The sequence below is a fragment of the Heteronotia binoei genome, chromosome 5, assembly GCF_032191835.1.
Source record: "Heteronotia binoei isolate CCM8104 ecotype False Entrance Well chromosome 5, APGP_CSIRO_Hbin_v1, whole genome shotgun sequence".
In the NCBI taxonomy this organism is placed as follows: Eukaryota; Metazoa; Chordata; class Lepidosauria; order Squamata; family Gekkonidae; genus Heteronotia; species Heteronotia binoei.
Window position 1 is genome coordinate 155,066,506 of NC_083227.1, and position 27,637 is coordinate 155,094,142.

Here is a 27,637-nt window from a genome sequence, read left to right on the forward strand (position 1 = left end):
ACACCTATGACATCTGTGTCCTAATTTGTATTTTGAGACTTATACCCTGCCCTATCCTGCAAGGCGGGTATAATGTGCTTACACCATCCATGCTGTTTTTATCTAATTGTTTTAATTATTTAATTGTTTTACTGTTGGATTTTAATTATTTCACTATGCTGTAACCCACCCTGAACCCGCAATGGGAAAGGATGGACTATAAATTCACAAAAGAATTAAATAAAGGCAATAGCAACTTTACCAAGCAGCGAAGGACCACAATTAAATGTTACGTCAAAATAAGGGAGAGAGCAAGCTAAATAAGATGTTTTCAATATATCCTTTTCATATGAAAATCATAACCCTGTCAACTAGTTAATTTAGCATTATCATAGGCAAGCATGTGATAAAGGGTAAAACATATCGCTCAGTCCTATGTGATGACTATATAATAAATCAAAAAGAATACTGAAAGCACATTATATCCATACTATGTTTTATTCCATAATTATTTCAAATCACTACATTTTAGATCTCAAAGGGGAAGCTACACAATTCTATTGAAGTTTAGTGTTACAGGCTTGTTCATATTCTACTGGATTCATTTATAAACCTAGATAATGATCACGGCTGCAGAAAATTTTTGCAGGACAGTGGGGTTAATTAATTAATTATGAAGGGCATTGTGGGTACTATAGCAAGGAGATCTGAAGACTGTCTGGTAGCCTTAAGTTCTAACTCTTTAAGGTGGCAAGCTAGACCTATTTGGGGAGGGCTGAGAGAGCTCTCAGAACTGTGACTGACCCAAAGTCACCCAGCTGGCTTCATGGCAGAATCCAACCTAGTTCTCCAAATTGTAAAATGCTGAAGCATTTTTATTACTATCCCTCAAAGAGCTCACATCACCATTTAGATGAAGTGTCAAGTCCAAGAATTAAAATCTTAGGGAGTTAACCATATTGAACTCAGGACTTAAAAGTTAAAATCTCAACAGAACTAGAACGTTACAATATATCTTTCTCTTCCCTTTCAGAAATCTGTAAGATGTAGCAGTAACTGGAATGGAATCTGAAAAGACTGCAGCAGAAATCTTTTGAGGGAGCAAACAAACCCGGAAAATATTTGGCCTGGCAACTGAAGAAAAAGAGAGAAAGTAAAATTATTAATAAAATTGTGGTGGATGGAAGAGAAGTGGTAAATTAATAAAGGAGTAAAAAGAGAATTCTTTAAGTATTATGCCAAGTTTTTTAAAGGTGTTAAAATAAGGAAAGGAAAAATCCAATATCTTCATCATCATCTTCTTTTACTGTTCTGCCAGGCCTTAGGATGAGGCAGCAAGTGTACAAACTAAACCAGCCTCTCTTGCTGATTCTGTCTTAGGTGACCCAGTTGAATCTGATTACATCTTACTGGCCCATCAGCTCCAGCTTTGAGACTGTGGTAACTTTTATTTATTTATTTTACAGTATGTCACCTGCTCCTGCACTAGATGGTTTTAACTGTTTTTATCACTGAACCATTGGATTCTTAACTATTGTATTATGTTTTCTTTTGTTGTAATCTGCCCTGAGCCCGCTTGTGGGGAGGGTGGCATAAAAATCTACTAAAATAAATACATACATACATACAATAAAATAAATCGTGACCCACAAGCTGCATTCAGATTCATCTTGGGAGCCTCAGCTGGTGCCAAGGCAGCACCATCGCACTCCACAACATCCTAAAGGGTTCAGAGCCACTCTTGTCACAAGCAATGGCATCAGCAAAAGACCAGGCTCATAGCTTAACCTTGGTGGGAACTTCAGCATCAGATGAATGAGCAGATCCAGTGCTGGGCCAGCTACACTGACTCCCAGTGGAATATTAAGTCAAGTCCAAGGTTGGTATTGACCTACAAGGCCTTGAGTGGTCAGGGACCAGCGTATCTAGGGAACCATCTCCATTATGTTCCCAGGAGGACATTGCACTCTCTGGACAGCAAGTTGCTGGTGGTCCCTGTCCCCAAAGACATCCAGCTGTCCTCAAGTTGGGCTAGGGCCTTTTGGGTCCTTGCCCCAAGCTGGTAGAACTCCTATCAGGGCCCTGCAGGATGTTATGCAAGTCTGTGGGCCCTAGCGAGCATGAAAAACAGAGGAGGGTGCTAGCCAAAATAAAAACCACTGCTTTCCTCAACCAAAGGCCTGGCAGAACATCTCTGCCTTGCAGGCCCCACATAAGAACATAAGAGAAGCCATGTTGGATCAGGCCGGTGACCCATCCAGTCCAATACTCTGTCACATAAGAGAAGCCATGTTGGATCAGGCCAATGACCCATCCAGTCCAACACTCTGTGTCACATACGAACATAAGAGAAGCCATGTTGGATCAGGCCGGTGACCCATCCAGTCCAATACTCTGTGTCACATAAGAGAAGCCATGTTGGATCAGGCCAATGACCCATTCAGTCCAACACTCTGTGTCACATACGAACATAAGAGAAGCCATGTTGGATCAGGCCAGTGGCCCATTCAGTCCAACACTCTGTGTCACATACGAACATAAGAGAAGCCATGTTGGATCAGGCCGGTGACCCATCCAGTCCAATACTCTGTGTCATAGGAATTTCTAATAATGTGAAGAATTTTTTTTTGGCGATTTTTTTAAGGCAACTTGGTTAAAATAACTTAGTGGAATTTGTATTCTTGCTACCTTGGGTAGTAAACAAACCTGTTCGCCAGATTAGGATTTCTTGTTCTTCCTTCTATTTTTATAAGTACTATGATATTTGGGCATATGTTTGTTTACAAGATGGTTTAATCAATTTTGAATAACTCTTTAAGCTTATATTTTACTGTTGTCAATTTACGGCATCTTAGAGAATAGGTGTGCTTTATAATTCTGGGATCTTCTCTTTACATTTAGCTTGAAAATTGTTTTTATTAATATAGATAGTTATGTGGCTGTACTAGTTATCCTGTCTGTTATCCTGTCTGTTGGTAGTAAACAAACCTGTATGACAGATTAAGAACTTTTGTTCATTTCCCCCTTTTTAATATTTCTTTCTTTTTTCTTTCTTGTTTTAAATTATTCTAGCTGTTAGTTTTGTTCTTTTCCTTCTTTCTCCTTATAGGTCTTAAGGATAATTGGATACGAATTTTAATTTGATTAACAGAACTGTAAGAAATCACAAAAAAGTCACAAAATGGTTGTAGAATTTAATGGTAATATTTGGTTAAAACATGGAAGCTTGCAAGTATAACGAACCTTATAGCTTTTTCTGTAGTAGAAATAACTGTAGTGTGTATATTTTATTTTTCCTTTGCATTTTCCCCCCTTTTCCCCTTTCCCTTTTATATAAACTCAATAAAAACTTGAAACGAAGGGTAACATTATCCTTCACCAACAAACCCTGTGTCTAGGAGGACAGAAAGTGGCACCCCCCTCCCAACAGTCTTGGCATAGGCTTGCCAATCCCCAGGTCCCACTGGGGGTTCTTCCACTTTCCCAGGCTCCTTCCCGCCCCCAGTCAGCCAGCCCCCAGAAGACCATGTGCCTTTGAACCTCCGGAGGCTTCAGTCTCCAATTGAAAGGCTTCCTCTTGGGATGGTGTGTCTGTGTTACTTTGAAGAAGTTGGCAGCAGCTCGTGAGTAGAGAGGCCAATCCCTCGCTTCAGTCACCAGAAACGGGGGGGGGGGGGAGGGAAACGTCTGCTGAGCACTTAATTATTCCCTATGTGGAGATCGATTCTCATAGGGTATAATAGGGAATTGATCTGGAGGTTTCGGGGGCTCTGGGGCAGCTGTTTTTTTAGGTAGAGGCACCAAATTTTCAGTATAGCATCTAGTGCCTCTCCCCAAAGTACCCCCCCCCCAAGTTTCAAAATGATTGGACCAGGGGGTCCAGTTCTATGAGCCCCAAAAGAAGGTGCCCCTATCCTTCATTATTTCCTATGGAAGGAAGACATTTAAAAAGGTGTGCTGTCCCTTTAAATGTGATGGCCAGAACTCCCTTAGAGTTCAATTATGCTTGTCACGCCCTTGTTTCTGGCTCCGCCTCCAATGTCTCCTGTCTCCACCCCCCAAAGTCTCCTGGCTCCACCCCCAAAGTCCCCAGATATTTCTTGAGTTGGACTTGGCAACCCTATCTTGGCAAGGAGCAGTTTCAGCCATGCGACTGGTGCACCTCACCAAAGATCTATGCTTCAACTAGATCTGGAATGGTGTTTGGGCCTGCAAACTCCACAGATCCTCTTGAGCAATGTAAACCATCAGCGGGTGTTTGCTTTCTTTATTCCGCATCTGCATGCACTTTCAGCATCTCAGAGTTCATTTGGACACAAGCAGAAGCACAAAAGGTCACTGGCTGGAATTATTTGCACGTCCTCTCAGTTCTTCCAATAATAACCAAAGCTGCTCTTGGTGGATGAGTGCAGATGCACCATTATGAGATCTTTAAAATTGGACCAAAGTTAGGATTTTTTTTTTTTAAGTGGACTTCTCAATCTTATTTCCATGGTTGACTTTAACATTTCATAGCATTACAGTAAATGCTGACATTAACGACAGCTGACTAACCAGGATTGCCACACACACACACATAAACACAAAGTGGGTTTGCAAACTATGTTACGCGTATAAACTAGCAACAATATACTGTAATTGTACAGTCCTCTTTGATTTAATAAAATGAAACTGGTTCAGGACTGACGACGTGGCAATGTACATGGACCTAAAACCCGGGAGATGAAAAAACATCATTGTCTACACCCAGTGTCATGCCTAGAATCTCGAGAATGATTCCAAGCTAGCAGAGCCCTGTTATATTTAGAATCCAAATGAGGGTCATCAGCATCAATATTTTACTACTTAATCAGCACAGGCTTACTACCAAATGGAACTATCTGTATAATCATTGCCATCATCAATACTCACTGCATCTTGACAGCTGAGAACCTCTAGGATGCTGTTGAGTAATTCGACACAATACTTCTTCTCATAGAACAGCAGCTGTGACTCTTCCCTTGGATCCAGCAATTCCTTCAGCTCTTTAGTAATGACAGGAAGCAGAATGTCCCTGCATTCTGAAAGTAATAATCTGCTAGTTAGAACGTGAGCAAAGTCACAGATATTTTCAGATTTGACTGTCTTTTAAAGAACTCAGGACAGCTCGGCTACAACCACCCTTAATAAATGTATCTTCAGCCTAGAGCGTACTAGCGTTCATTCCTTACATCTTTCAAATATAATTCTGAAGAAAGACATGCCTTCAACTTGCTGAACTGTCTATGGTAATTTAGCAGAGTAACTTCTACACACAAACCTTATTGGCTGACTCAATGAATCAATCTGTGCAAAATACATTTATGCTTCATCTGTGGGTCATAAAACGCCTTCCTTCAAAGCTAATTTGCTCTGATTCCATTTTTCATTTCCCATTAAAATTGCCTCGGGGAGATGAAAACATGAATACAACAAATAAAGGCAGCAAAATATGCTATGCTTTACACTAAATCAAAGCCAAGAAGCCAAATAATATGAACAGCTAAGCAGAAGACCTATTTGGCAAGGGATTGCTATTCGTTGAGCTGCACTATATTCGATCCTCATTTATGCAAACAGAGAAGAGAATCATCCTACATCCAGCTCTCTTCATGCATATCACACAAACAGCAACAATGTCTATTAGTCATATATTGCGCACATACATATTGGTCTCTGGTTTCCAGAAAGAGAGGCAGGAACAGAACACACTGACCCCACACTATATCTAAGCCAGACATCTAAGCTCCTGAAGCACAATCATATCTGAAAACTCAAAAAAATAGGCATATTTGCCCTCCATTTTATTCTGCCTAAACATGCTAGCTAAAGAATGCAACATTTTCTAAAACGCAGTATAAGAAAACAATGCCTGTTCGCTGCATGCCACTAACCAAACTATGCTTAGCACAAATTTTAGCATGGCCAAACCGCTGCAAAAGGCTCATTTGATGTCTTTGTAAAGGAAAAATTCCTCAGTGTAAAGTGGGTTGTAACTAGCAAAGTATGATATGGTCACTTCATTTTGATATGTCTGTATATAGGCTATATGAGCTCCGTGCTGAAAGATGTACACTGTAGGCTACTACTTTGCACAGTTGGCCTTTAAAGCCCTATATGGCTCAAGGTCTGCATACCCTTAAGGGCCATCTGTCTCCTTCGGTTATTGTCTTCTATCAATGGATGAAGACTTTTTGGGGTCACTTGGCATATTCCCAATAACTGCTGATGGCACTTCTCCCAGTTCTGAAGAGCTACTGCCACTCTAAGTAGACTGGGGAGAGGAAGGGAAGAGAAGCTTGCAGTGCTCAGCCAATTCACGTTTCCCTAGGCTCAGAGTATTTTATATTTTAAGTTTTTATTTTTTAGTTTCTGTTGTGATCTTTGTGTTTTTTTGCTGATGTTTTATTGTAAAAATTACACTGTCAAATCCCACTATTCCCCCCACATTTCTGCTTTAGGCAGGCCTCTTTGAAGGGGGGGGGAGTTATGGGAGGTGTCAGATAGCAAATACTGTTAAATAGACAAAATATTGCAAGAGTGTTAATGTTTTAAGCAGGTTTGTATTTTAAGTAAAAATAATATCTTTAGTTGTGTTCACCTGTGTCCTTTATAAAGTTTATATATCTCCACTACCAGGCATTATATTTTATGACACACACGGCTCAGCCCAACAAAGTCCCATTTATGTCAGATCCAGGCCTCATAAAAATGAGTTCGACAGCCCTGGGTTCAGACCAGCATTTTGCTTTGAAACTCCCTTGGTGGCCTCAGTAGGGTTGCCAAGTCCAATTCAAGAAATATCTGGGGACTTTGGGGGTGGAGCCAGGAGACATTAGGGGTGGAGTCAAGATCAAGGCTGTGACAAGCATCATTGATCTCCAAAGGGAGTTCTGGCCATCACATTTAAAGGGACAGCACACCTTTCCAATTCCTTCCTTCCATAGGAAATAATGAAGGATAAGGGCAACTTTTGGGGGGCTCATAGAATTGGACCCCCTCCAATCTTTTTGAAACTTGGAGAGTATTTTGGGGAGAGGCACTAGATGCTATACTGAAAATTTGGTGCCTCTACCCCAAAAAACAGCCCCTCCAGAGCCCCAGATACCCGCAGATCAATTCTCCATGATTTTCTATGGGAATAAATCTCCATAGGGAATAATAGCGTTCCCAGCAGACATTTCCCTCCCCTTCCCCCCTGCTCTCTGACGACCCTGAAGTGGGGGGGGGTCTCCAAACCGGGGGATCCTCTGCCCCCACCTGGGGATTGGCAACCCTAGGCCTCAGGCCAGGTCAACCCAAGTGACAGGAAGTGGTGCCCAGCCCACCCGAGCCCTATGTGAGGTAAGAAAAGCAGCACCCAGCCAACTGGTTAAGCAGGCTGCCTCTTCCTCTTTCACTCCCTCCATTGAGGGGGGGATGGGACGAGGGTGGACTGTGGGCAGGGCTTTTTTTAGCAGGAGCTGCTTTGCGTATTAGGCCACACATCCCTGATGTAGCCAATCCCCCAAGAGTTTAGAGGGCTAATAGTACAGGGCCTACTGTAAGCTCCAGGACGATTGGCTACATTAGGGGTGTGTGGCCTAATATGCAGAGGAGCTCCTGCTAGAAAAAGAGCCCTGCCTTTGGGTGTGGCCCTTTCCCGGGTTTTTTCACTTCCAATCTGCCCCTGCTCACAGATTTTTTTTTAAAGGATAAAATGGTGGGGAGGAGAATGATGTAAACTGCTTTGGGTCTCCTGCTGCAGAACAAAGTGGAGTATAAATGAAATAAATAAGTAATAAATGTAGCTAAATATGGTTGGGTTTTTTTTTAAAAAAAAGTTAGCTTGGTAGGTGAGTGGGAAGGAGAGAAGGAAACAAAGAAGGAAAGAATACAGTGTTGCCTGGAGATGGAAAAGAGGAATTGATGTGGGGGAGGTGATACAGGGGGAAATGAGGTGCCCCTCACAAATCCTTGAACATTCTCCACTGTGCAACTGGATCCAGCCTGGCAAACACTGCCACACACCTAGACCATAGTTTTCCCAAAGAGAGGCTGCCAGATATTTGGAAAGAGGGAAATTAATGATAGGGAGCAGAAAATGGTAGGTTGGCTGGCGGGTGGGAAGGAGGCAAGAAAAGCAAAGAGGCTACGGAGGGAAAGAAAAAAAATAGTAGGAAAGGGGAAAATGAGATTTCTGCCACCACAAATTGTTGTGGGATCCGGCTTGTACAAACATATTATGCACAATATTATGTATTACATGCTTATTGTCTTTGTTTCCCCCTAGCGAATATGGTTATGAGAACAAAGGCCCTGCATGGAACAAGTGTGAAATAAGTGTGGAACTGCTGGTGAAGTTCAGGTAATCCCTTGTCCAGACGGAGTGGTGTTTTCAAAACTTCTAAATCCAGCTCTTTCAACTCTCCGCAGACAGCAAATTAAATTAAACCACTGAATAAGAATATAACCCAAAGTCTTTTACATCTCCTTTAGTCTGACATTCCTAATGCGCGCCATCAGCTTGTTCTGGTGAACTGACAGCAAGATAGCATTTTGTTTTCCATTTCCTAAATGGAAAACACAGGCAGTGACAACCAAACAGATTTGATTTCACCAGGGCCTTTTTGGGTAGAGAAAACCCAGCAGGAACTCATTTTCATATTAGGCCACACCCCTGACATCACCATTGTTTAGCATAGGGCTTTTTAAAGAAAAAGCCCAGTAGAAACTCATTTGCATATTAGGCCGCACCCCCTGATGCTGAGCCAGCCGGAACTGCGTTCCTGCTCAAAAAACAAACAAACCCTGAATTTCACTAAACAGTAATAGTTTAAAGCACGTAGAGCACAGTTTCTGATCCAGCCGAGCAGTACGTACAGCAAACAGTAATTAGTAACTTGGAGTATCATGCTCTACAGACTACTGGATTGTGAAGTAAAGGCCATAAAACAGAGGAAGTGTGCAAAATGGGCTGCTTCAAATTTGTACTCAATTGCAGACTACTGGTACACCCATTAGTTTCCTGGATGACACATTGGCATTGGATCCACTCCAGTTCAGCTTTCTCCCTGGCCACAAAACAGAGACACTGTTGGATACCCTGATGGTTACCCTGTTGGTTGCTTTGGATTGAGGTGGGTCAGCACTGCTGTTGTTACTAGATCTCACAGCAGTGTTCAGCATGGTCAACTATGACTTTCTGACCCACTGCCTTGCCAACATGGAAGTTCATGGGGTGGCCCTTCAACGACTTACCTCATTTGTCTATGGTTTGGGACAGAGGGTGGTGCTGGAAGAGAATGTGTCCTCTAGACACCCCTAAATATGTGGGGTGTCGGTGTAGAAGTTAGCAGATTTGTGAACTGCCTGTGTCTGCCTCTGCCAGTTCACTCGATGAGGAATAGTTCAACACAGTCCACTCCACACTGTGCTTCTTAAACTATTTACAAGGTTTATTATACACATATATACAGCTCTCCAACATAACGCTCCACCAGACAATCAATAATAGTGAGAGGATGGTTGATTCAGCACAGTTCCAGTTATATACATTTGTTGTTACTTGCTGAACCAATGAGGAATCAGTGCTGAGTCGTTCTGAGTCAGTTCTGCACTCCTCACCTGGTTGCATCATCTATCTGGCCAGAACCAGTTCTCATAAGCCAGATCATCTTCAGTCCATCTACTTGACAGCTATTTGACAGCAGCTGTCAGTTGCATTGCCTCATGCCTTACCAGGCATTATTTTCTATGCTGACACTCCCCCTGAGGCATTAGGCAAGAGTCCCATTTCAACCTGTTATACTGTTCCACAGTTTTCTTTATATTGTTACATTGCTTACCAGCAACAATTGTTACAAACAATTTACTCTGCATCAAACAGATACTGTTATAGTCAACTGTGGTCAACTATGACTTTCTGACCCACTGCCTTGCCAACTAGGGAATTGATGGGGTGGCCCTTCAACGACTTACCTCATTTGTCTATGGTTTGGGACAGAGGGTGGTGCTGGAAGAGAATGTGTCCTCTAGACACCCCTAAATATGTGGCGTTCCTCAAGGGGCTCCTCTCCCTGATGTTATTAAACAGCTATATAAATCTCCTCACCCAGCTGGTTCCCAGCTGATGACATTGAGCTGTATCTGTTATTGGACTACCATCCTGCAAAATTTTGAGGCCATGGTGGGGTGGCTAAAAAGAGCAGATTGAGACTGAATCCAACTGAGACAGAGGTTCTGTGGTTAAAAAGGGTTTTGGGGTTGGGGCATAGACTTCCCACTCTTGACAGGGTGCTATTGACACTGGCGCAGTCCATCAAGAGTTTGGGCACAATCTTGGATGCCTCCTTGAATATGAAGGCCAAAGTCACACATATTGCCAGGCTGGCATTTTTTCCACCTGCATGAAGCTTGGCAATTGGCCCCTTTCTTATTGTGCCTTGACCCAGCCATTGTAATCCACGCAACAGTCACCTCCAGGCTAGAATACAGTAACTCACTTTACAGTGGCCTGCCCTTGAGACAGACCCAAAAGCTCCAGCTGATCCAGAATGCAGCGGCGTGAGTCCTGACAGGAATGTCCCAGACAGCAGACATACAACCTGTGCTGCATGAGCAGCACTGGCTTCCAGTGGAGCACCAAGTCAAGTTCAAGGTTTTGGTGTTGATCTTCAAGGCCTTGATCGGACAGGGACCGATGTATTTGCAGGACTATCTCCTCTGGTATGTGTCCGGGAGAGTGTTACACTATTTGGATGACAAACTGCTGGTGGTCCCTGGGCCCAAAGATATCCAACTGTCCTCAACCAGGACCAAGGTCTTTTCAGTCCTGGCTCTGACCAGTTGGAACTCTCTACCTAATATCACCAGGGTCCTGTGGCATCTTAAGCAATTCTGAAGGGCCTATAAGGCAGAGATGTTCTATCAGGTTTTTGGTTGAGGACATCAATGGCTTCCACTCTGGCTGGCCCCCAATCCTTGCTCTCCAGACTTGTTTTATTCCTCTCCCACCCACCCCAGCTCACAAGGTGGCTGGGCAGTCTGGAAGGGAGGTCATGTCTAATTTGCCATCTGGATTCTTTTAAATCTCTTGTATTAGTACTGTTTATATCAAGGGTGTCAAACTCATTTGTTACGAGGACGGGATTTGACACAAATGGTACTTTGTTGGGCCAAGCAATCCATGTCATAAAATGTAATGTCATGAAGCGGATATATAAACTTTATAAAGGATGCAGATAAACACAAAGAATTTGTTTTACTTAAAATGCAAACATGCTTCAAATTATTGTGATTTTTTTAAAAAAACATGGAAAGGTGCTGGGAATAGTGGGATTTGGCAATGCAATTTTTAAAATAAAACATGAAGAAAAAGCACAAGGATCACAGCAGAAACGAAAGATATAAAATGCTCTGAGCCTAAGAAAACATGAATTGGCTAAGCACTGCAAGCTTCTCCCCGCACCCCACCCCCCATCTACTCAGATTGGCTCTCCAGTGTAATATCCATCTTTGGCTGTGGGTTCCCAGGTTAGAGTACTCACTAGGCACCAGCTCTCAGGTCCATTCAGCAGAGACAAGCCGGCTCAAAGCATCAACCCTTTATTTGCAAGGAGCTTCAACTGGCCATAAACACTGCAAAAGTGAAACTGCTTGAACTTCACTCAATTGAAATACATTGCAGCACAGACAAAGTTGCAGGGAAAACACAGAATTGATTTTCCATTAAGGTCTTTGGGTCCAGATAGACCCAGTCTATCTGGGCGCAGGGACCTTCATGGAAAATCCATTCTGCATTTTCTTTGCATTTTGCAAGCTCAGATCTTCCAGCTGAAGCAGGCAAAGACAAGGCAGAAGGAGCTGGGAACATCCTCAGTAGCCTCGGAGCTTCAAAGGGTGAGGACAGGAGGGGGAAGAGGAGGGAGAAAATTGCTTTAGGCCTGATTGAAGCCCTGGGTGGGCCAGGTGTGGCCCATAGACCGAGAGTTTGACAGCCCTTGTTTATGTATTTTATTATATAGTTCTCATGCTTTTGGGGAAGGCAATGGCAAACCACCCCGTAAAAAGTCTGCTGTGAAAACGTGAGAGCAACGTCACCCCAGAGTCAGAAACGACTGGTGCTTGCACAGGGGACCTTTCCTTTTTCCTCTCATGGTTTATCAAATATTGTACATCACCTAGAGCGCTGCAGTACCAGGAATTGTGTGAAATAATAATAATAATAACAGTCGTAGTAGCAGTAGCAGTAGTAGTAGTCATGTTCAATTTACCAAGTTTCACTGCCACAGAACTTGGAATGATAGCATGAGTGACAGAACAGGCACCTCCCCTCAGTCCTTGCAACTGTGCAGCTGTCTGAGACTTGCAAGTCCCCCTGTCGCCCTACCGCACCCTCTGGTTGGTGTAACCTTTCCTTAGTTCGCTGCCACCACTCACTGAATTTGTCACTGCTGTCTTAGAGGGAGAGTGAGACCTCTCTGGCTGAATCTCCTGGTTTGGAGGTGAAATCGCCAGTCTTTGGGGCAGCCCTGGAGAGTTGGCAACCCAAAAACAGGCCTCTCCTTTCTCTTCCCTTTTCTTTCTTGGTAATGTGCAGAGCGAGGGAGACTTAAGTGGTCAGAGCACGACTGCAGTAGTTAACTTCAAAAATAAATAAGTATTCAAACTATTTACACTATAAACAGGGAACACATATATTGCTTGGGTAAGGCACGCTACAAGGGAAAACTTAAACTGGACCAACAGGGCACAGATAAAACAAGAAAAACGCAGTCCTCTCTCCCCACAAATAAAACAAGAAAAACGCACTCCTCTCTCCCTACAAATAAAACAAGAAAAACGCAGTCCTCTCTCCCCACAAATAAAACAAGAAAAACACAGTCCTCTCTCCCCGCAAATAAAACAAGAAAAACGCACTCCTCTCTCCCCACAAATAAAGCAAGAAAAACGCACTCCTCTCTCCCCACAAATAAAACAAGAAAAACGCCCTCCTCTCTCCCCACAAATAAAACAAGAAAAACGCAGTCCTCTTTCCCCACAAATAAAACAAGAAAAACACAGTCCTCTCTCAATACACACTTCCCTAACTTCTCTACCTGGGAGGTTGCAACGCAGGATGGGGTTTCTTCTCCAACAGGCCTTCAGCTCTCCTTCACCTCTCCCTCTCTCTCTCTAGAGAGGGCAGAGAAACTTTCAGTCCACCCCAGCCTGGTTGCAGCTGAATCCCTTGGGCTCCCACTTCTGACTTGCAGGTTCTCCACCTCTGTGGCCTGGCCACCCTGCACAGCCCTTCCACAGGAGTCTCCCCTACTCTTCAATAGCTCAAAGGCTGCCTGCTTCCTGGTTGGATAGGAATATATAAAGGTTGCCTCGCCCCTTGGGGAAGTTCTCCCCCCCAACCCCGCACTTTTTAGGCCCAAGGGCTGTTGGGCCTTGTAAGTCAGAGGTAGGGTTGCCAATCCCCAGGTGGGGGCAGGGGATCCCCCGGTTTGGAGGCCCTCCCCCCGCTTCAGGGTCATCAGAAAGCAGGGGGAGGGGAGGGAAATGTCTGCTGGGAACTCTGTTATTCCCTAGGGAGATTTATTCCCATAGAAAATAATGGAAAATTGATCCGCGGGAATCTGGGGCTCTGGGGGGAGGCTGTTTTTTGAGATAGAGGCACCAAAATTTCAGTAAAGCATCTAGTGCCTCTCCCCAAAATATCCCTCAAGTTTCAAAACGATTGAACCAGGGGGTCCAATTCTATGAGCCCCAAAAGAAGGTGCTCCTATCCTTCATTACTTCCTATGGAAGGAAGGCATTGAAAAGGTGTGCTGTCCCTTTAAATGTGATGGCCAGAACTCCCTTTGGAGTTCAATTATGCTTGTCACAGCCTTGATCTTGGCTCCATTCCAATGTCTCCTGGCTCCACCCCCAAAGTCCCCAGATATTTCTTAAATTGGACTTGGCAACCCTAGTCAAAGGAGGAGGGCATTTTAAAGTCTAAAACTACAAACAGAAGCCATTTTAAAACCAGCCAACTGCCAGCACTTTAACCATTTCGTTACAGCATGTATCATTGTTATCTTTCTATTAGAACATTTGCATAGCTATTTGCATTCATTCCACTTCAGTTTTTAATAATTGGACATAATCCATCCTTAATTATTTCCCCCTGAAGTTTGAAATAACTTGTCTTGAAATTTATTTCATCTGTGTTTTTAATTGAAAATGCAATCGGTCATATTTAAATTCTTACACAGCAGTACAAACTTTCAAGAATGATCTCTATCATAATTTATATTTAATTTTTCAGATGATTTAGGTTAGGAAGCATACTACCACAAAAAGCCAAAGCGATAAGGACCCCAGCTGCAATAAAAACAAAGCCACTAAATAAGAAGAGTGTGATTTGTTTTTTGCAGCTAAAGCTTTATTTGTAGATTTCACTGCTGTAGCCCCCGCAGCTGATGAGGCAAAAAAATTAAGTAATTCAGGGGAGGGAATTCCTGCCAGAAAGAAAAGAAGTAACTTGTTCAGAATGTTCACAATGTTTTTCCTCAGACCCCCGTGACCAGTCCAACGGAGCACTCTGCTTGTTAAACTAAGGAGGATTTCAAAAGCACTTTGTGATATGACATGAAGGAAAAAGGCAAAACAGAATGCTGGGAGCTTCAAAGCCTTTGGGAGGAGTTAAATATAATCTTAGTATCCATCTGTTGATAAACAGAACATTGTCAGAAACGACACCAAGGCAAATGTCCTCAGATCTCTGACCAAACCAACCAAATGTTTCTAAAGCTGGGCTGGGGAAAAAATGGAACTAGCACCATCACACAGATATCCCACTACACGATGACCCACATTTAAGCCATTTCTCCTTAGGGTCCAGGAAAGTCCAGGGTTATTGAATGTGTGGCCCAAGGGATGGATCAGGAACTCACTGTCATCTGCTTCCTTTTGCGTTGCAGCTTACTTTGCCAGGCTTGCTCGATTGCACAAGAGCTACAGACCAAAGCCTCTTTTTTCTACATTGGCTGACCAGCACATGAAGCAGCTTATGTACAAAAGCCAGTTTGGTGTAGTGGTTAAATGCGGAGACTCTTATCTGGGAGGTTTGATTCCCCATTCCTCTGCTTGCAGCTGCTGGAATGGCCTTGGGTCAGCCATAGCTCTTGTAGGAGTGGTCCGTGAAAGCTGCTGTACGAGATCTCAAAGCCCCACCTACCTCACAGGGTGTCTGTTGTGGGGGAGGGGGAAGTAAAGAAGATTGTGACTGCTTCTGAGTATAGGGTGGGATCTAAATCCAATATCGATATCCTCAAAGCTCATAATGCCCAGCCATTTCATAATTTCCCCTGGGTCTTGGGCTCAAAGCACTGACCATGAGATTTCTGCAATGAATGTCAATAAATACAAAGGAGGTATGCAGCTTACAAACACACACCTGAACAACGCCAGAACAGCATTCTCAAGATTGCTACAGCACAGATATTGTGTCCAAATTTTGATGCAATAATTCAGAGCAAGAGGTGTCAATTATCAGAAACTGTTAAATAAACAAAATATTGCTAGAGTGCTCATCTTTTAAGCATCTTTTAAGTTCTTAAAAAATTGTTAATAGAGGTTGTCTGTGTCCTTTATAGAGTTTATATCTGCTGCCTGGCATTACATTTTATGACACACAGGGCCCAGCCCGACAAGGTCTCATTTATGTCAGATCCAACCCTCATAGCGAATGAGTCCAACACCCCTGGTCTGGTCTCTCGCCCCATCCCAAATTCACACAGCTTATAGACAGATTCCTTGGATGTGGACATTAGTGACCAAAAGTACAGAATAACTACTATTCTACTAAGTAGTCCTGAATTCAAGTTTCTGTTATGAAAATAACTGTAACTGCAGCCAGTCATGTACTGTCAGTCTAGCCTTCCTCACAGGGTTCTTGTGAACATAAAACAATGGAGAAAGAGCTGCACGTGCAGCCTTCAGTTTCTTGGAGAAAAGGGAGGATAAAGATGAGCTAGATTTGAGTCCAGTAACACCTTAAAGACTAACAAGAAGATGATATTGGATTTATATCCCGCCCTCCACTCCAAAGAGTCTCAGAGCAGCTCACAATCTCTTTTCCCTTCCTCTCCCACAACAGACACCCTGTGAGGTAGGTGAAGATATTGGATTTATATCCCGCCCTCCACTCCGAAGAGTCTCAGAGCGGCTCACAATCTCCTTTCCCTTCCTCCCCCACAACAGACACCCTGTGAGGTAGATGAAGATATTGGATTTATATCCCGCCCTCCACTCCAAAGAGTCTCAGAGCGGCTCACAATCTCCTTTACCTTCCTCCCCCACAACAGACACCCGTTGAGGTGGGTGGGGCTGGAGAGGGCTCTCACAGCAGCTGCCCTTTCAAGGACAACCTCTGCCAGAGCTATGGCTGACCCAAGGCCATTCCAGCAGGTGCAAGTGGAGGAGTGGGGAATCAAGCCCGGTTCTCCCAGATAAGAGTCCACACACTTAACCACTACACCAAACTGGCTCCCCAATTTTGGGGGGATGAGCTTTTGAGAAGCAAAGCAGATACAGAGGTACACTGCATCCTGACTCCTATCCCTGCAGCACCCCTCCCACTTTCAGACTGGGATATAAGGACACAAGGACCGCAGCAGCACTGGGGCTTTTACTGCCCCAGGCAAAGCCCTGCCCCCAACTTCCCACATTGTGGGAAGCCTGAGAGGGATCAGGGGCACTGCAACACTTGCATAGCACGCTCCTTGCAAGGAGCACGCTACGCAAGTGCCAGCCCTGGCCCTTGTCGCAGGAAGCCTAAGTGGGGTCAGGGTAGTGCTGTAACACTTGTGTAGCATGCTCCTTGGGAGGAGCATACTACGCAAGCACTGGCCCCAGCTCCCAGCCCCGCACAAGCTTTCCACATTGTGGGAAGCCTGAGGGGTTGGGGGCCCTGCAATGCTGGAGTCAAACCTAATTGTTCTACTACTGGCCAACATGGCTTCCCTCTTGAAACTATCTTCAGAACAAAGAAGCACTGTCTAAAGTAGTCTGATCATAAGATGTAGTGCTCTTTAATATAACTTCTGAGCATATAAACAGAGCTAAGTGGGTAGAGAAACCACTTTTAGCCACAAAAAAGCAGTGGTATTCCTTTATAAGCTCCTACTAAGAATTTGCTGGAGGGGGGAAACTAGGTGTTAAGTTGTGGGTTCTCCATAATATATTATCCTCATTGGAGTTTCCCTCTCACCTGTCAGACAGTAACTCTCCTAACTGAGGTGAAAGTTTTTGTACTGGTACTGTATCTGTTTGTGGGCTCAAATGGGAAGTACCATTTTGGTCACTTTCTTGGTACTCCATACCATTGTGTTTACTTTCTTTCACCTTTACCTCCTACCTATATCAAAAGATTCAGGAGCTGAATGGGGGAGGGACATAATAATACAAGACAGTGAGACACTCAAGATGACATCAGCTTTAAATGATTAGGAAAAGAACAACTGAAAGGGTCAAGGGGAGGAAATGTCTTAAACTGTATCGGAGATCCGTTGAGGCCTTGTGGCTTTTATGTTTGTCACAAGATCTCCTTTACTATTATGAAACACTTGCAGTCATTTGGGAGGAAAAATTATTTGGGTTCCACACTGCATACTAGTCTAGCAGCCAGTCTGGCAAAGAGGTCCAATAAATGAATGACAACAAAGTGAAAGTTAGCCATCTTTGTCACTGCAACCAGATGTTCAGTAAATATTTAGGCCATTTTTCCACTGACCTTACTCCGGAGCGATGTCCCTCTTCACCGCGCAGCGTCTGCGCGGATTTCCCACCAACTGCTGCGCACAACCAGGAAGAGCCGTGGCTTTTGCGTCGCAGATGTAAACTGGTTTTTAGCGGTTTACATCTGCGACGCAAAAGCCGCGGCACTTCCTGGTTGTGCGCAGCAGTTGGTGGGAAATCCACGCAGATGCTGCGCGGTGAAGAGGGACATTGCTCCGGAGTAAGGTCAGTGGGAAAACGGCCTTAGAGTACCACCAAAATGGTGATAGATTCTCTAAGCTGAGCAGTTTTTCTGTAGCATAAAATACTAAACCAAAGGAATGTGATCAGAATCAGATGTCATTTAAAAAGAAATAATCTCCTTCTGATTGGCTATTTGTCAGAGAAAGAAGAGTGGGGTGTAAAGAGCGATTTGATTGGGAAAGGAAGAGATAGCGCAGGTGGGGCTCACTTGTGCACAGTTCTTCCTCTAACTGAGTATACTTGCTCAAAGGCATAAATTTAAAAATACTAGGGAAATAGATATGTAATAAAGAAAATGAATAATGTGGGCTGAGAGTCACAACTCCTTAGTTAGGATAGCGCCAGAAACTAAGAACACAGCAATAAAAATAGTCTCTTTTATAGTGATTTACCCAAGTCAAAACATAATTATATAGACCTATACAATTCTAGATTAACAGTGCAGTTCTAAACAAAATTACACCGTTAAAATCACAAACTTTAATGGACTTAGAACAGTGCAGCGCTGCTAAGGACTGCATTATAGCCATTTCAATAAACAAGCAACATTTTATACTATTAATGTATACACACCATCAATTGCAACCAATGTTCCCTCTAAACAAAAGGATTTTGTGAGCAAAAATTCTACTTTGTGAGCTACTGGCATTAAAGCTGTGAGCTACTGCATAAATTAGTGTGTTCCGGGGTCATCCTTCCTGAGCTAAGACAAAAAAGTGTGAGCTGAAGGCTAAAAATCTGTGAGCTAGCTCACAGTAACTCAGCTTAGAGGGAACACTGATTGCAACATGCTCTTTCTGAAGATTTCTGCGATTTCCTATTTTAGATTCATTGCCAGAAAGTGTAACTACTTGAACAACTTGTTAACATTGATTTTAATATGAACAATTCCCTAGATTTTGGACTGTTGTGTGAGTGTGACATGCCATATTCATAAAGTTTTAGTTTCCAGCTCTGATTCAAGTGGCAGGCTTTAGGACAGATTACATTTTCAGATGAGCTTTTCACAGCACAGAAATGTTATTGGCTACAGTGGTTTTTTTTAAATCAACGATCAACTTCGTTGTAGCTTCTATAAACATTAAACGAGGGCGGTAAAAACATATTTTAACATTATTTCCCACTTTCACAAAAGACTTGTGGAAGAAATCTTTGCTCTTAGCTGGTATCTTAAAATATCTTTCTATATGTTTTACAAAACTTCTGTTTGCTTTCTTTGTAGTTTTATTTAATGGGGGCTAAACTAGATAGGAACAGAGCAAAGTCATAGATAGTGCCAAGGTGCTGACTTGACCAATTGTGTTTGGTCTGCATGAGGATATGGACAGGATCCTTAGAAATTTGAGGTCTACCACCTGCTTCTATGACCTTGCCCTTTCTAGCTAATTAAATCTGCTATGGGAGGGGGGATTGGCTGACTGGTCCCAGTTACTGGAAGTGATGTCATGGGATGTTCTAGGATTTGTAAAAATTCTATGGTAAAACAGTAGAGTTTTTGCAAATCCCAGAGAGTCCTTGATATCACTTTGTGTTTTCACCAGAAATTATGTTGGTACACTGGTGCCAATGCTGGTATCTCTCATTTCCCTCATGTTTCCTCCAGCCAGTGTTTCAGCTGTTGGTGGGTGTAATGATTTTGGGTCCCCTAAACCATTGATACAAGCCTTGGCCTCTGGATGCCTAAAGTTCAGGTGAAGAGGTTTGGTATTCTAAGTTATAAATCGCTGTATAAGTCTTGATCTTGGGATGCTCAAAGTTCAGGCTAAAAGGTTTGTTATTCTAAGTTGTAAATCGGGTCTCTGGCCTGGCCCAAAAGTTCAGGTCAAGAGGCCTATTATTCTAAGTTGTAACTCAGACTTGGGGCCTGGAGATTCAGTGTTTATGTAAGTATAGATAAGGATTGGTATGTGACCTTGGCCAACAGGGTCCAGCTGCAGTTGGTGCCAGGAAGAGAGCCTCCTTAATTAAGAAAGAACATTCCATACAGCTGGAAGGGTGAGAATTAGAACTATTCTAAATCACTTCTTGATTAGTAATTGATAGTGATTTCATCGTTCTGGGGGAAGATTGGTTGCAAGACCAGGCGATTAATTGGACCTGGCTATAAAGCGTGGCTACTCAAAGCCCAATTTGAGTCTGACTTCTCTCAGAACTACTTGGAACTAAGGCAGTATCTTCTGTGTACCTTTGGTGTGCCTGGCTGAACACTGAGAACTTACGGTCCTGCCATGACTAAAGCTGACTGTGTTTGGGTAACTATGCCAAATGTTAAGTAAGGCTGGTTAAGCATAGGTCTGTTAGTTTCATTCCTTCCTATAACTTTAATTTTAATTCTTGTGTGCACACATAATAAAATATTTTCTTATCAGTTAAGTTGTGTAGAGTCTGTTGCTAGCAAGTCTCAAAAGCCTAAATCTAGTGTCTGAGATCGTGGCTACCTACTGAGATAATAATCCTTGTCTGTTCTGTGCGCCTACCTTGCAGGGTTGCTGCTAGTCTCCCGGTAAGGACTGGAGACTTCCCCAACCTCTGACTTAAGGGACCAGTGGGGTGGTGGCAGAGTTAGTGACCTGGGTTAGACTCCTGGGGCTTGCAAGGGACCTTGGAGCACCGGAGCCTGGTCTAACTGGGACTCCCTGCCAGCCAGTGGTGGGACTTGGCTGCTGTCTGGGGTGGGGTTCCATTACAGTAGGCAACTCGATGCATTGTTGGGAGGTCTCTAAACTATATTTGGAACATCATGAAGCCACACTCCATGTGGCTTGTTGGGATTGATTTCAGTCTTAAAAAACAAAAAAAGAAGTGGAAAGCACTTTAAAATATCAATTACATTTTAACTGGATAATTACAAAAGTGATTTGAAACTGCAAGTAGAAAACAAAGCGGTCGACCTACACAAAGTGGGAAGGGGAAGACATGTCAATCGCAAATCACCTTTTACTCCAAAAGCGATGTGGTCAATAGGCAAACAAACGGAGGAAGCAACAGAGTTTTCAGTCAGCAAGCAACAACAAAAATCCCACACCTATTGTCATGGACTTCTATATGCAGCCACATCTACCCTATGTATCAAATTTCCTTAATGGATATAGCAGAAGCCAAAAAAGGATAAATGTCAGTCATAATGTTTTTTTCTCCAGATGGACCATATTAATCTTGCTTTTCAATGACTCAGCTTTTCTCCTTTAACTACTAGAACTGGATTAATTAATAGCTAAATCCTACATAGCACTGACGCAGCTTTCAGATCACAAGAACATTTCCCTCCTTGGTGGGAGATTGTTAACTACTCTGTTTAGAACAGCAGATTTCATCTATGTGCAAAGCAATTTCACAAGAGGTTTCCTTTGAGTACAAATAATGCAAAGAAATACAAATGCAACTAAGCTGTGTGCTTAATGCCAATTTTTGAACATAAAAAGGGAATTATGTTTTAAACATGTTTTAAATCTCTGTAATTTCCTTTAAAATGCATAGATTTCATCTCTAATACCTGGCATGCAGACAGATTTTTTTTATTTATTTTGTAATTATTAAATGGGAAATGGGGATGCTGAAGTAAAAGAGGGGAGCAACATTAAAAGCCAAACCATGTAGTTTGCCAGAGAAAATTATGTTTTTCCATCTTTACTACTTAGAAAACCTAGCCCTTTTTTTAATATCACCCCCAGTGTTTCAAGGTAATATTCAACATAACGGTCAATGGACAGATGACCTCATCCATTAAAAAAATCTTAAAGTAAGTATATAAAGTAGTCAGCAACTGCTGCTGTCAAAATATTCACCAAGCTTATTCAGCTTTCAGAATATGAACACCCCCCCTTTCCCAAAAGATTTATTTTGACAAAAAGATTGCTAATTGTGGAAATGCCACTCAGCATTCTTTTTGGAGTACTTCCATGAGATCCAAGACCTCATTACAACACTGCAGAGAAAGAGCAGTCAAGTATTTTCATCATCTTCCATGAGCACAATGGATTATCAATAAAACAATACTTTGTTTCTAAATCATTGCTTGGTTCTTTTGAAACTCCTATGCTTGACACCAAGTTCTGTAACTGACCAAGAGGCTTATTGATCAGGGAGGGAAATAGCATTTTCCAAGCCACCAACAAATGCCTTCTCCAAGCTGGCCAACAGGGCGGTGGGGGCATCGAGAGCCACACAATATGTGTGAAAGAGCCACATGTAGCTCCCAAACTGTCATTTGGCCACCCCTAGTATAGACTAAAGGGAAACTTGGGAGGGATGAGTGGGAGGAGGGAGAAGGTATTGATAGCACTGTATGTTTGTATAATGCTTTTGTAGAGTTGTTAAAAATTCTCTTAAGTAGCATGATTATGAAAAAAGACATCATTTTAAGCTATTTATTTTGATAGGTCTGGATTTGTTGAAGGAAAAAAATGTTTTCCACTGTAAATGGAGGTTGTTCATTTATTTACTCTCATTAAATGTGCAAAAGTTCCATTGTGCAAGCCTCAGGGCACAATTAAAAACAGACTGCTTCTCTTACCAGCAGAAAGGAACCAGACTGTTTCACTATTAACTTCTCATATATAGGAACACTTGGAATAACATTTCTTTATTGTTAATATACAAGGGACTTGTTTTCTTCATGATGCTTCTTCTGCTAAGTTTTACATTAACAACCAGATTGTTCAGAATGCTTTACAGAAATGTAGGCTTCCATGTTATTTATCTATTTATGCATGTCTATGTTATTTGAGCAATCAGAGCATATTTTGTCACGTATACTAGAAAAAGCCCAAAGAAATGCCACAAACAGAGCTTGAAGTAAGCTAACCTAAGGACCACATCATACAAGATACATGGGCACACACAACAGTGGCTTTGACAGTTGAATAATGCACTTTCAACGCACATTAGCAATTGTTTCCTGTTCCACGCAGGAAAATTCCGTTGTAAATGACTGCTAAAATGCATTGAAACTGCATTATCAAATGTGCATGAAAGCTGCCTAAAACACATTTTTCTTTTGTTAAAATTGCTGGATTTCTTATTTCCCCCCACATATACACATCTTATTTATTTATTTAATCAGATTTATATCCTGCCCTCCCCTGATAGGCTCAGGGCGGCTAACAACAAATAAAAATAACATAAAATATTAAAAACAAAATATACAATAAAATCATTTCCATTTTATAGTCATTAAAAGTCCAAGATGCACGTTGATGTCCTAGTTATTCTGATGTTTCTGGTTCCAATTATGTTACTTCAGTGAGATTGTCTGTGCTGTGAATTAATAGCCACCTCCCCTTAACTGTTAAAAACCAAGTCTGAACAGTTCGGTCTTGCTGGCCCTGCAGAACCGTGGCAGGTCCCGCAGGGCCCTGATGTTTTCAGGGAGGGCATTCCACAGAGCGGGGGCTATTACCAAGAATGCTCTGGCTCTGGTGGTGGACAACTGAGCTTTTTTCGGTCTGGGGATCTTAAGAAGATTTTGGGACCCTGAACATAGTGCTCTCTGGGATATGTATGGGGAGAGGTGGTCCTGAAGGTAGACTGCAAAGCCAGATGGACCCGATGCGGCTTCAAATGGCTGTGGGATCCTTGGCCCCCTGGCAACTCGTTAGATGAACTAGCGGAGACGTTGCACCAACAACTCTCTGCAGCCATCGACGAGATCACTCCCCAGTGCCCTCTTCGTTGCCATTCATGGCTTGTACCATGGTATACCCTGGAATTGCAGCTGATGAAATGGCAACTTAGATTAGCTAGAGGGGCGATGGTGGCATGCCCGAAACAAAGCAACAAGAACATCTTATAGGCTTATTATGAAGTCCTATGAGATGGCAACCTAGGCTGCAAAGAAGGCTTACTTTTCGACCCAGATTGCATCTGCGAATTCTTGCCCGGCCCAATTATTTAGCACAATTTGGATCCTTACAAACTTGCCACAGAGCAAACCAAATGATAAGGAATTGGAAATTGGCTTTTGCAGATTTTTTCACAGATAAGGTCCTGTCACTCCACCGTGATCTTCCCGCCAATTTTGATGCAGTAAATGAACTCGAGGCTCCGAGCACGTCCTTTGGTTTAACTCTGGATCATTTCACTCCACTCCGCTTGGGGGAAGTTGACAAGGTCCTCTGTACTGTACGTCCCACTACCTGCGATTTGGACCCGTGTCCATCCTGGTTGATACATGCTTACTGGACAGAATTGCAAGCCCCATTGCAGGAGATTATCAACAGGTCCCTGATCGAAGGAACCTTTCCCACACCCCTTAAGGAGGCAGTGCTATGCCCTCTTTTCAAAAAACCATCTCTGGACCTGGCCATATCGGCAAACTACCGGCCCTTGTCAAACTTGCCCTTTTTGGGGTAAAATCATTGAGAAGGCAGTGGCAGTACAGTTACAGGGATTTTTGGATGACGATTCCATTTTAGACCCATTTCAGTACAGCTTCCATCCGGACCATGGGACGAAGATGGTACTGGTTGCCTCATAGATGATCTCTTGAGACATCTGGATCAGGGTGGATTGGCAGTACTGTTGTTGTAAGATCTGTTGGCTGCGTTTGATACAATCGGCCACCAGCTACTGTCCTGCTGCCTCGCTGACACAGGGATTCAGGGGTCTGCCTTTCAATGGCTTACTTCTTTTCTCCAAGGCCAGGGACAAAGGGTGGCTATAGGGGAGCAATCATCCCAGAGGCACCCACTTGTATGTGGTGTGCCTCAGGGGGCGGTTCTCTCCCCAATGCTGTTTAACATCTACATGCGCCCCCTTGCCCAGATTGTCCGGAGATATGGGTTGGGTTGTCACCAGTATGCGGATGACACCCAACTCTATCTATTGATGGGAGGCCAGTCCAGCTGCACTCTGGAAGATCTAGACCTGGCACTGCAAACCGTAGTGAAATGGCTCAGGCGGAGTTGACTGAAATTGAATCCAGCAAAGACAGAGGTCCTGTGCCTAGGACGTGACAGTCTGGGTATAGAGATCCCTCTGCTGGCCTTTGATGGGATGCCTATGGCACCAGCTCCAAAGGTCAAGAGCTTAGGGGTATTCCTGGAGCCTTCGCTGACAATGGAGACCCAGGTAGCAGCCATTGCCAAATCTGCATTTTCCCAACTTAGGCGGATAAGGCAGCTGGCTCCATACCTGGAGCGCGATGACTTGGCAACAGGGATTCATGCGACGGTCACCTTGAGATTAGACTACTGTAACGCCCTCTACATGGGGCTGCCCTTGACTCAAATTCGGAGGCTGCAACTGGTGCAAAATGCAACAGCCAGGTTGCTAATGGATCTATATCTCAGCTAAGCACATTTACAAGCATTGATCCAGATGTTACTCAGGAAAATTGAGTCCAACAGTTTCGAAGACCAAAACTGGGGCTTCAGCCAGCATGGCCCACCCAGAATCAAGAAATGTCCCAAAGTTAGATGTAATATTTATTTTATTTTTATTTTATTCCATTTGTATCCTGCCCTCCTCGCCTAGGCGGGCTCAGGGCGGCTCACAAAGACATGCATATGCGTGAGTGAACACAGTAATACATTAAAACCACGGACCATAATAGAGTATAAAAACATAAAATACATAAAATATTTCAGTGCTACAATCTTAGTTGTCGATTCTCTGTAAGACAATCTTAAATTGTCTTCTCCACAGCTGTTGTACAGTGGATTACAAGGGATGGTTCATAAGTTACCTAGGACTGTAGTGGCCAGCAGTCTAGTTTACAAATGCCTGGTGGAAGAGTGCCGTAATTACCCAATCAAATGTACGGCCAATGAAACTTGACCAATCAGATCAGGTTACCCAACCAATCAAGTGAATGGCCATAATGAGACTATGTACCCTGCACCTGGAGAGCCAGTTTGGTGTAGTGGTTAAGTGTGCGGACTCTTATCTGGGAGAACCGGGTTTGATTCCCCACTCCTCCACTTGCACCTGCTAGCATGTGTGGAGTGGGTGGCATACAAATTTAAGGTAAATAAATAAATAAATCATGAGAATGCTATGTCACCTACATCCCCCACCCCACCCCCAACACTCCCATCAGTTGCCAGGCTCAGCTCTCCTCAAGTACTTAAGTGTTTAGGCTGAACTCTTCTCTAACATGAAATAGTCCAAAGTCAGTACAAACTTACCTCGTTTTTTAAAGAGGTTGCTGCGTACTATTTCATTCATGGATTGCACTTTTTGCTTCTGCAGCTTAACTGGAGGAATGCAAGTGTAAAATTCATACAAGAGTTGGCTGCAAATAAAAGAATGAAATACGGGTTAGATTAGAGTTATGAGGCATATTTTTTTTTTAAAAAAAAAAAGAGCTTCAAGACCCATCCTGGTCTTTGGAAATGTAATGGTGTGTATGACCACAAATGTGCAGGGGTCATTTTGTAGAAAAATAGGTGGTGGAGCTCATCCAGGGTTATGCAGCTGCACCTACTGTTCAATGGGCAAGGTGGGAAGGAGGAGGTGGAACTCTCAGAAAGGTTCAGGAGCTACGCTCCTGTGAACTCCCACTGAATCTGAGGCCTGCAAAAGCAACTCCTTTTATCATGTATCTTTCCACAGATTTCTAAGAACAGGTAATGCAAGACAACCAATTCAAATGGGTAGTGATGTCCTTTCCTCGTAATAAATTAGTCAGAAAATTCCATCCACAATGAGAAAGACTCAAACTAAATTTTTCATTCACATGTTCAAACTTCCTTGTCTCCCATTACAGCCCATTGAGCTCCCTAAAGACCACTTCCAAGAGGACAAGGAACCTTCAGGAACCGCATGAAAGGCAAATTGGGGGGCTGAAGCAATTGGTAGACATTATCCCAATCCTTCAACTAGTGGAAAATTTACTCTGGATCCAACCCATTATTATGGTATTTTTTTCTGACTATAAAATAATTCAGTGTTTAGCATTGAATCCTACCACCACTGGGGAAGGTGCAGAAATCACACCATTTTCATTGCTTTTAGTAGCAATGCTCCCCCTCCCGCAGCAATGTCTTTTCAGGAATTACAGGAGGGAATTAGGGAAGACAATAGCGGGGACAGATCTGCCTCCACTAGCAGGACAGCCGTATGAAACAAAACCCATAGGTTAAATTCAGCCAGCACCATATTTTCTATTGTACAAACATTATCACCTGATTTATGCTTGAAGCTATAACCACAATACTAGACGAACCACAGGCATGCAAAATATCACTGCTAAAATACAGGCATTTAATCATCTTCAGATTGTTGAAATATTCGCATTAGCTTACCTAAGTAACCGGACATCAAATACAGTTTCTACATCCTGGAGAACAGATGGAATATACTTCAAGGCGGCCACCTGAATAGGGAAAAAAAAATTATCATTGTTTATTTCATAAATGCCTGCAGACTACATTCAAATATCTTATGGAATTTGCAGCCCAATCATACACATATTTTTTTTTTTCAGGTTCAGGTCTACACAGTTAATGGAAAATTCAGAAATAATCTACACCTGAAGTCAGAACACACAAGTTACTATACGCATCACCACAGAATAAACTTGGAACAAACCGGTTGAATTTGCTTCCATTCAATTATGCTTTAAATGGACAAAGCTGTATGCCATGCAAATTATCTAAACAGGGGGCTTTTTTTTTTTAGCAGGAACACAGTCCCAGCTGGCTTG

At 43.0% G+C, this 27,637-nt stretch overlaps 1 protein-coding gene across 1 annotated transcript in view; it reads right to left on the reverse strand.

Moving 5' to 3' along the window:
• DOCK2 (dedicator of cytokinesis 2) overlaps nt 1-27,637 on the reverse strand; it is a 536,841-nt gene that overhangs the window by 380,595 nt on the left and 128,609 nt on the right. The window contains exons 24-26 of the mRNA XM_060240619.1: nt 27,237-27,307; nt 26,118-26,224; nt 4,891-5,039 (exon numbers count right to left, since the gene is read on the reverse strand). Of these exons, the coding sequence (XP_060096602.1) occupies nt 4,891-5,039; nt 26,118-26,224; nt 27,237-27,307 (327 nt within the window). The remainder of the gene's footprint in view (nt 1-4,890; nt 5,040-26,117; nt 26,225-27,236; nt 27,308-27,637) is intronic.